Below are 10921 nucleotides of genomic sequence, written 5' to 3' on the forward strand. Positions count from 1 at the left end.
CCATAAATGTTGGGCTTTCCAAGTCAAAGAATTACTATTTTCGCACGGTTTTGGTTGTGTTTGGTTAAACCAAGGCGTGGAAGATAACTGTTCCTTTTTGTCTCTATTCACCCAAAGAGTTCATAATATGTACAAACAAAATTGGTTTACAGTTCTCAACAATTATCCTAAACTCGATAAATACAGAGATTTTAAGATTGATTTTGGATGTGAAAAATATTTGAATTTAATAAAAGACAACAAGTTACGTTCTGCGCTATGTCAGCTTAGAACATCATCCCACAACCTTTGGGTTGAATCTGATCGTAAACTAAACATACCGAGGAATATGAGAATCTGTAAATTATGTAATTTAGGGTTAGTTGAGGATGAATACCACTTTTGCCTTGTATGTCCACGTTATGTAAGTCTTAGAAACAAAATATTTACCTATATTTTATCTGTCAAATCAGAAAAATTTCTTCGTTTAACGCAGTTTGACAACTTATCTGTACTTCAAATTTCAAAATTTGTATTCTACGCTTCTAAACACAGAGTCAATCTACTTAACCAGTTGTGACTAGTAGATTCAACAATTATTTAAAGGAATCCCTCTGTATGTATTTTTCTATTCTTTGTTTGATTTATTGTACCATAGGCCTGAGGCCATTCTACTTAATAAAATTCATATCATACCATATCAAAATACATAAGTAGAGGTGTTTTTACAGTTAAAATTACGACACCACAAAAAAAAATGATAAATCAATTTACATATAAATAATAAATAAATCACTAAGATTTACATTTTACATGTCTCATAATAATCTCGTCTTTTGAATGCTTTTAACAAGTATATAGCTAAATCGATGAATAACACACAAATGTACAAGGTTGGGATGTTGAGAAAAGATACACTAGTTTGAAATAATGTACAGCAATTACAACACTAAAAGCACATCAAAACTGCCACATTAACTCAGTATATTAATCACTATTCAACATTCCATGATACATATGTTGTACAATCAGGTAACACATGTTCTTTTGTGTTCTATCTTCTCCTCATGTTGACAAAAGCAACAGACGGAGACAGCTGAGATATGTTGACACCAGTTGAGGGATTTGTTTTCAGATGAATCGCGAATCTCGTTTTGATCTAATTAAGTTTTCAGGTTTATAGCAAACTACAACACTTAGATTTTCTGAGAAATTTCCGACAGAACATATTTCAGTTGGTGTCGATTTCTGTGACGTGTTAATGCGTATGAAATATGTGAAATGATGCAAAGCCCCCTCCGTCCCTTTTATAATTTGTCATTCGTCGTCAGTCTATAACATGTGTTACGTATTGTACTAATCCAACAAGTAGAAAGTAAATATTCCTTGAATTCAATGCAAATAATTGCCAATAGTCCAAGTTAAAGACACATATACTGTATCTTCCGGTGGTTGTTAATGAATTGTAATTGCCATAAACATACATTCTTGTCGACAATGGTGGTGATACTATTTGAGGGTTGGTTGGGAATATGCAAATAAATGTCAACGTTATTGAGAGTCATTGGTCTTGACTGGCACATTTACCAACCCATGAGAAATGTTTTCCTGTCATTTGTTCAAGGGATCTGTCGTATGGTGCATAAAAGTCACACAGTGAAGCCCATACTTTGTCATCCACGTGTGGGTGCTTGCGCCCCTTACATCCGGGTAAGCAGTACTCACTGGGGAAATCCATGCAAAATATGCCTCGTTCTTCATTCATCGAAAAGTGGTCTTTTTGAAAGAAACTTCTCAGGCCCAGAAATCTTTCCACTGTTTTCAGTTCTGATAGAGGATCCGTCAAAAGCAACGTTCCATCTAAAAGCAAAATCTGGTCTCGACTGAAGACGTCAAACCATCTTATAAGGTGCTTAGCGTAAATTCCTACATCGATCATTTCGTTTAATTGGTTAATCCCACCTCGTATTGTTGCGTGATCCCACACCAAATGTTCAAAGCTGTCCAACTTCTTCCCGACGACGTGCTTCTCAGATCTCCGTTTTTCCCGCCAAATAAATTCCAAGTAGTCCGATACGGCCCTTCTAACTGGGTCACACAACACAATAATAATCTTTGTATCAGAAGAGATTTCATCTTTGATCAACTGCGGGGTGTTGTGAGGACGGTAGAAATATGTGGGCGTCTTCTCTATGACCAACTGGGAATCAGTGCTGTATGGCATTTTCTCACTGTAATCTGACGTGGTTAGGTTTGCTCTTCTCTGATCAAAAAAGTGTGGTTCTTCCGGTGCTCCTGTTATATTAGGATGAATTTTCAAAAATCTCAGTAGAGCTCCCGTGCCACATTTCCTTGCTCCAGGCATGATAATTTGTGGCAGCTTTTTTCGGCATCCACGTTGTTTTAGTTTACTTCTCTCAAGTGGTTGTACATGCTTGAAGTAAGGTTCTTCTGGTTTATAGCAAAAATTATCATACTTGGCACGCAAGTAGGCTTCTTTGTCGACACTTGCATCCCAAATATCCCCCACATTCTCTAAAATGTCAGTTGCCATTACTGATTTTTCTAGGAGATAAGTATCACTGCTGTCCCCAATTTGTTCATTAAGCGACGATTTCGTCAATACCGATGGCGATTCGACTGCAACCATCTCAGTGCATATACAGTTTTCGGGGTTCCCGGCAATCTGTCCTCTCCATATAAAAAGAACTGTAGTCAGGCAGGCTATTACAAGTAGTGACTTTCTGAGCCGTTCCATTGCCATTATCCAAAATTGAAACGAATGGTATTCAATTATAACACTAAGCACACATTAAGCCCGCCGCAATAATTACACGGTCCTCGATGAATTGTAGAGGTATTGCAGGCATCGACACTGGGCGGTATGTGAATGTTTTGCAGGCATCGACACTAGGCGGTATGTGAATGTTTTGCAGGCATCGACACTAGGCGGAGTGTGAAGATCTTGCAGGCATCGGTACTTGGCGGAGTGTGGAACTCTTGCAGGCACCAAAGGGCTTTATAGAGGCAATCTTGCTCCATTGCAATGTTAAAGTTAAAATGAATGCACATGTACTATCGTTATTACACTAAACGGATTAGAATGACACAATAGAATATCGTCGCATGTGTTTGTCAAGCATGTCACATCTGTTCCATTGACATTTAGAATATTTTTCACAAACTATTTACAAATAAATGAGTTTGAAGCAAATAATAGTGGCAAGCATGTACGATACGGTGGAGTACGTGGCGTTTTTCGCCAACAAGATAATCAATCATATAAATCAGACCCATTCGAGCTTGTTTTTTCGTTTTTATAGTTGACTGTGTAATTTATCAACTTTATATGAAATACATTAGATTGAAATAAACATAACTGTAATGTTCGCAGCATCCTATTTTGATAAATTCATCGTAATTTGAATTTTGAATCTGTCCCGGGGCTCAAATGAAAACTTGTTAACAAACATCTTTCCTCCACACGGTGGCATTCAGTGTTCCGGTCAACCGAATGTATATAACTGTCGACTTGAGTCACGTTTTGACAGTCTTTCTGATAAGCACCAAAACTTCAGATTGGTAAATGACGCAATCAAAAATCGAGTTTTCTAACACTAAATGCAGTCATTTCTGACATCAACACGAGATCGGCGGTTTTGTGTAAGGAATGAAAACCCCCGTTACTTCCTTCTCCGCGCGGAAAGAACCCTCATCGTTACTGATTAAAATTCGGTATGACAATAATAAAAATCACCAATAACACAAATAAAACAGTTCTGCGCGTTACGACAAACATTGTGAACGGGACAGAGTATCTTTCAACAGTGATGACATAGTGTCGGTGATGTTTTTATGATCGGCAAATATCGGTATTTTACGGCGCATGTGAGTAAATAGTAATATGATATTATAATTAATGCGCTCATTTATTTACTCAGTGAAATGGGTAATTATGATAACCAAAATGCGCATGCGCATAACAATCATCGTCGTCTCGTCAAAAGGTTATTACGGATTTTTTTCAAATTACAGGAATACCTGAACTTATGCAACGCCTATAATTGTCTACATTTCAAGTGATCCTAATTATGATGTTATTAAAATTGACATTTTTATTTAGACGTAATTATGAAGTAAATAAAAACAATTTAATTAAAACACACTTTAGAGTATGAATACTACGGACAATTTCAGAAATAATAGAAGACATCTCTTTCCTTATCCTGCATCCCTATCATCTTGAAAATGGTTCCCCAACTGGTCATCATCGTTCGATATTTGCTACCATTCCCAGTGTGAGTTCGAAATCTGTTAGATAATCGTTGCAAAAAAACGTCTATCAAGCAATGCTATCCTAGATTCGCCATTATACGATAGTCATACCGAAGCCAGGAAAAATAATTTTGCAGAAAACAAAAGCGAAACTATCTCGTCTTGTGATAGTCAAGACAATGAGTCGACTTCGGAATCAACCGTCCGTGACGAAATCTAATTACCATAACAACATTTCTTTCGGTTGATGCAAGTGCAGATAGGTTCGGAGAAAGAAAGTAGCAAAGACAAAGAAGTCGTCGGCGAATTATATCCGAAAATTGTATAGTGATTTGAATGGTTCATCGTGAAATGGAATTTCATCTTACCAGAATAGTCTATTTATGACATGTTCAGTCATATAAGTTATTTGTTATTGAAATGTTCACATGACGACTTTCATAAATTCACAGTTCTACGCCATCTCTACTAACAACAAGCCTCTATAGACAACATTCATTCCTACAATGACATTAGTTCACCTGTATTCCCTTGGTAATACTAGTACTGTAAAAGATGTTATTTTAGCTGGAATTAATTTTCTCTGGGTGGAATTTTTTATGGAATTTATTTTCACTGAATTTTGATGAGTTGAGTGTAAAATATAGGAAAAATGGTATATTCGCTGGATTTTATTTTCACTGAATCACGCCTTCGGCAAAAATAACGTATTTTGCAGAGGTACAATAGAATACTAAGCGTTTCCAGACCGGTGATAGAGGGACTGTGGTTGCACGCATGAAACTACTTATACAACACTTGTCCCACATATATTGTACTGCAGTTTACACATTACAAATACATAAATAAACCGTATCATGTGACATTGCTGAAATCAATATGCGTTCCACGGAAATCAACCTTTGATGAAAACTTGAATTCAATAAAACAACCATTTTGTAGTTACTCCATTAGTATACTAGTACCTTGAGGCGCAAGCATGTTTTGTTAGAAACTCCTTCGCTCTCAACGAAATTGCGAGTAAAATCCATTGATGTGTTTTGCCAGACTCCATTATACATATACATAATATGCGATCTCTTCCTTGAATGGCTAGTTTTAACGACAAATGAATATTACTACGATAATATTATGACTAATGATCATGTCGACCACGAGTTTAGCTATCTGGGGAATCTTCATCTTAAATTAATCATTATCATTAATTCAAACATAAATTCGGGCTCAGTCGCCCGGGAGCCAATCTGATTCAAGTTAAAATAAGATCCTGGTGAAATTAACGCACGTCTTTGGTAAGTGTTCTGAAAAACATGGATAAATCATGACAAAGCCCCTGAACTCACAGTCCTCTGGGTGTCAATCAAGAACCAAAACAACGAATAATAACTATAAACAATCACAATTTGGTTGAAAAAAAATGATCAGATTTTTTAAAATTTTACAATTTGGTTTTATTTTATGTTGTTGCTCACTGAACAAAAATGAAAATACCGAACAGGTTTTCGCACAAAATATAGGTTTTCCTTCCATGGAAATTTGCCATTAGTTCCCATGGTAACAGATTTACAACTCTTGTTGCTATCATACGTAGATGTAGTCATAATATGGGTATTTGTCGTAGCGCTGACTGGGTCAGCTTTTATTGCGCGAGTATGGATTTAGAATTCTAAATAATCATGTGAGGAAAATCTACAATTCTGTGTGACTATGCTTAAACTATTATATTCCATAATATCACGTTTTCCCAATTTAGAAACGTCGCATAACTAAATTCAAACTAATATAAAAAAAATCACAACTTTATCGTTTCCTGTTTTTTTTCTGATGTGTGTGTCACGTTTCGTAAAAAAAACACGAACGTATTTCTTCTCTGATACGCCTTTAGAGGGCGCCATCCAAAATATGCTTCTCTACCTCTACGGCTGAAAAACCTGGAGGTTTGTCGAAACGTCCCGCAGTGATTATTAGCTATATAATAACAACATATATTAATTAATGTACAATATTGTTGCCCTTTGGGTATGTGACGTCACACAAGCTGTCATCATCTAATTGTCTGTATTATTATTAGAAAATCATTTGCACAATGATTTACTCGTACTTGCCGAGTAAGCGGGTCATGATATTTAGGCGGGTAATGTAACAATATTTGTACAAGTGCTTCATATCAGAACGTTTGTATTGATGACGTTGCTGTGGCCTGGTAGTGCTTCTTCCTACCACCCACTGCATATACAAAACACGACGAGACGTTAGTATAAGCGACTCATCTGTTGTTGCTCAAATCGTAGGGGGCCAATAACGTGGCATAATGACCACGTGTTCCGACAAGTCATCGTGCGCGGTGGTGTACATTACCGGGGAGAAAATTTTCACTTATTTGGGTATTAAGTATTTATTGTAGTTTTGTTAAATTGGTTACATTTTCGTGTGTGTTAATAAGGCAGCAAATACTAAAGGATAATCTCGAGGAGAAATCAGCAGCATCTTGCCCACCATTTCGGACCTTGCCACCCCTATCAGTAATAATAGTCCGCTCTATAACTAAATAACTAAATTATCACGAACAGAAATTAGGTCTCGTTTCTTATTTTCCACAAGGAAGTTTTTAGTCGACCAGTGTGAACGTCTTGGTGGTAATCTCACATCGTTACGATAGATGGGGGAGGGGGGTCACAATAGCGACAGTCTCTCTCACATAGAAGGACTGTACAATAGTTCATGACACTTGTTTTTTCAATTGCTGACAATTGCACTGTTGTTTTCAACGCGTGCTCATTTCCAATTAGCGAGGGCATTGTCATCAATAAAGCAACCGTGGTTTGCATAGATGAACGTAGACGGACCTTTTCTTTGTACCAAGTCAACTTTCGTTGAGCTTGTGAACTCAATGTCTGAGTGTTGTAAAGTTTTATTAACGAATTGTGGGTGTAACCGTTCATCTTCGCGCCATTCATGGAAATCAGTGTTTTAAAGGGACGGACCGTCTTTTCTGTCAGCGCCTTTTTCTCAAATGTGCACGTATACATTTTCCATGATTATTTTCTATTTGTTGTCTCCATATATTTGTTTTCGTCTTAATGTATCTGCTGTTAGTATGATAATCACCACTCGCCAGTAATAACGACTTAATGAATAAATGCAAGACAACCTTTGCAAATTGGGCCAGGTCATGCCAGTGTGCAAGCAGTTTCAGTGAAATTCGACTAATATAACGACAAATTCATTAAATGATAGATTTGTGAAAAATGTGTTTAAAACAAAAACACGCATTCGAAATGTGACAGTATAACCCCGTCATGAATGAGATGACATATGCGACATGTCTGGAAACATGTGCTGACAACAAATGACCCTGTTTTCAAGTTGTATAATCATGGAACCGCCCCGTTTGGCGACGCACCCAGTGTTCGTACTGCTTCTACACTAACCACAGTTGTACCCAGTAACACAACGTTGTGACTACATACCAACTATAACATGTCTTTTTAGCTAGCATGTTATTTTAGCTAATCTGTAATTTCGCTAATTCAAGATGTCACTAATTTTGTAAAATAAAGTATATTCTTACAATGAAATTGTTGACACTTTAGCTAAATTAAGATTCAGTTAATTCATGCATGGAGTCAAAATCGCTAAAATGGCATGTAGCTATATTTAAACATGTTTTACAGTAATTCGCACAATTTGGTATATATAGTCAAAAACGGTTTCACTCTACTATTTAAAACCCAGCAATAAAATGTGTACCAAATCATATTAGTACCATATCTGACCTTTGTTTTGGCACAGTGTGTATATTTATCTATTCCCTCCCCCATAAAAGTTCCCGAAGCGCCGCGTTCCAGAACTCACATAATTTCCGATAAAAAAAGAATGGTCACTTCAGCCTTATACTGGCCTGAGCTTCAGCACTGAAATATTTCCGAATGCATGAAAATGGCGATTTCCAACTATTAGCCATTAGTTTATATATAGTAGCATATCTCATCATATAGTCTTACGGTAAGGGAAAAACGATGGTGAATTTTGGCTTTCCATAACCATTATTATTTTTATGAAATAAATCTTTTATACTACACATTCCTATGCCATTTTTTCAACATTGTCAATTTTTACAGTTTTCTCTAAAAAATAATTTAAAACTGGGTAAAAGAAAATATTGAATGACTTCGGTCTGATTAAGGGTGTATTGTGAGAGAAAAAATACTATTGAATAGAATGGAAGCGTTTTACATCGCTGGAAAATAAAATAAATGTCATCGGATAACACTAGCAGATAGGAAATTTCAAAAATATCCTCTTAACCACCGCCTTCGGTATTTTTGGGAACTTAAAAAGAATACGCAGCCTGTAATACTTGCAATCAGTATATATGCACACTAATTATTAGTATATGAGGTAACAATCTGAAAGCGGAAGTTGTCAATCCCGGAGAATGTACCATGGAATTATGGGTACCATTCTTCATGTTTTTTTATTTGTAATTGTAATTAAGTATTTATTAAATTTGTTATGTGAATATAGTCAAGTTGTTTAAATAGCATATTACTCAAACAAGGCATGGAATTATCCAAACGCTGGTCCAAACATATTTCTGACAAAACAATGTTTTTTTCGGGGTGTACCTTTTTGGTAAAAATTATATCGTCTGGAGTTATATAAGACAAACCATAGCGCACCGGCAGGATATATTAAGAACTATTTAGTTGACGACAGAGAGCGTCCCATCAATTTGATCTAATTGGAGACCAAAGAAGTAAGATATCATATGAAAGAATACACTCAATCACACTTATTTAATTACTCAACTTTTGCTTACTTACTTTTTAAGTTATTTATTATTAACTTTATTACATTTTAAACACCAAATCATAAATCATAAAATTGTCTCCACGTTTGTAATAACGCTATCTATCTATATTATGATATTAAACTATTAAAAGCCTATATAGTAATTAATTTAGTGCCCATAATTATATTTAATAATATGTAAATATAAGGTGATAAACACAAGGATACTATAACGGGTAAAGGTGACCGGAAAAATATAAATTATACTAATTAAGTCCGACATCTATGGCACTGTAAATATTAATAAATCATTATACACATATTATACTAGTACAGTATGTTAGAGAAAAAACATTTCATAACAATTTTATAAAGAAAAAAAAATACGCGTTAGATTTCAACGTATTCGGCGGGGAGAGGGTGTTTTAGAATGTACTGAATATAGTATACACCGCCGACTTACTTTGCGGTTAATTCACGTGAATTTACTCTCACTTGTTTCGATGAACGTACTTAGTGTTACGTTAGATACACGCTCTTAGCTTCCGGACAGCTAGCTAGACCAGTGTAACCTAAATAAGCTACAGATCAGGAGGACGAATAGAATTTTCAAGTAAGGTCCTGCCAAAACAGAGCTGGCCTTGATTGTTTTATTACGCAAATCGGTATGGTAACAACATTCCACCACAACCAAAAACTTATTTTTTATTCACTGATATCTACAATAGTTTTATATTTCACATGTCCCCCCAAACGTATTAAAGAATGAAAGTTAAATAAAATCTTATTTGATGCATTCTTCTGTAAAATATTGCGACGATGTTAATTATATTATAACAGCTAATCAGAATTACTTGCTCGGAAGGGTCCTTTCTAAATGTTCGTAAACTTGTCATGGGTACTGACTTTTCACTAAACCGTGCTTATCTTCGAAGGATCGGGATTCTCTGTATTTGGGCTACCAACATATTCAACCATTTTAAAGAAATGCTAAATACCCACATGACAAATGCGATTAAATATCTGGTGGTGTTGGTACTGAATTTAGGCTAGTGACACTTAGCTTTCGTTTTTCGAGTTGTGTCTTCTTTTTAGAGTTCTACTGAGTTTCGCCTGGCACATTACACATTTTTGTTGAAATTTTGTCAACCCCCCCCCCCGATGAAATAATTAAAGATCTACGAGAAAGCATCAATAGAGTGTTTTCCCGTCGTGTAAATTACGTCATATACCCACTGCATACACATAAGCGGATTGTAGATAAGTTATAGAATAAGTTTGTTCTAGACATTATTTGAAGTTGTCGCAGAAATATATTTGAAAGTGGATATTTTTGCATACATCGATTTGATATTTAATTTCCATCGGACATTCTATTTTTGTTGTTGTTGAAACTTTCTGAAAGCCGAAGATGTGTTTTGATACTGTTGGTGTCACCTTATTGCTTGCCGTGTAGCATAACGATTCTCATTGGCGAAGAAATGACGCACGTTGTGTGAAGCAGTGGCTGTGTAGGAAATGTATAAATCCCGCTGTAAAGGATTTTAAAATAAGAATATGCTCATTTTTGTCACGATAATACTGCGTGGTATTGTAAACTCCCCTGGTAGATCAGTCGTTTGCGTGAAAATATTGGCTCATGTCGCCTCCTCAGGTTTATAAAATCAGGATTGCGTAAACGGGGGTCAAAATGCAAAAATCGCAAATCTCTACATCTCGAAACAAAACACTAGCAACAAAATGTCACACGAACTCCCCTTCCCTCGTCAGAAATAACGATCTAACTTGTGCGCTTTCGAAAACACGAAGGGAAACATTATTGGAGGTTATTTATTTTACGTAAGTTGTTGATTTCTGTGAATCCGTTGTGCCA

The 10921-nt window shown here is 35.9% G+C and overlaps 1 protein-coding gene across 1 annotated transcript; it reads right to left on the bottom strand.

Annotated features, from left to right (window-relative positions):
- Window positions 1-600: 600 nt before the first annotated feature.
- Window positions 601-3078, bottom strand: LOC102803096 (heparan sulfate glucosamine 3-O-sulfotransferase 5-like). The gene has a single exon (XM_006825127.3). The coding sequence runs from the start codon at window positions 2741-2743 to the stop codon at window positions 1541-1543; it is 1203 nt and encodes a 400-aa protein (XP_006825190.1). The 5' UTR covers window positions 2744-3078; the 3' UTR covers window positions 601-1540.
- Between the last annotated feature and the right edge of the window lie 7843 nt (window positions 3079-10921).

This window comes from Saccoglossus kowalevskii, chromosome 6 (genome assembly GCF_978046115.1).
Source record: "Saccoglossus kowalevskii chromosome 6, keSacKowa6.1, whole genome shotgun sequence".
Lineage (NCBI taxonomy): Eukaryota > Metazoa > Hemichordata > Enteropneusta > Harrimaniidae > Saccoglossus > Saccoglossus kowalevskii.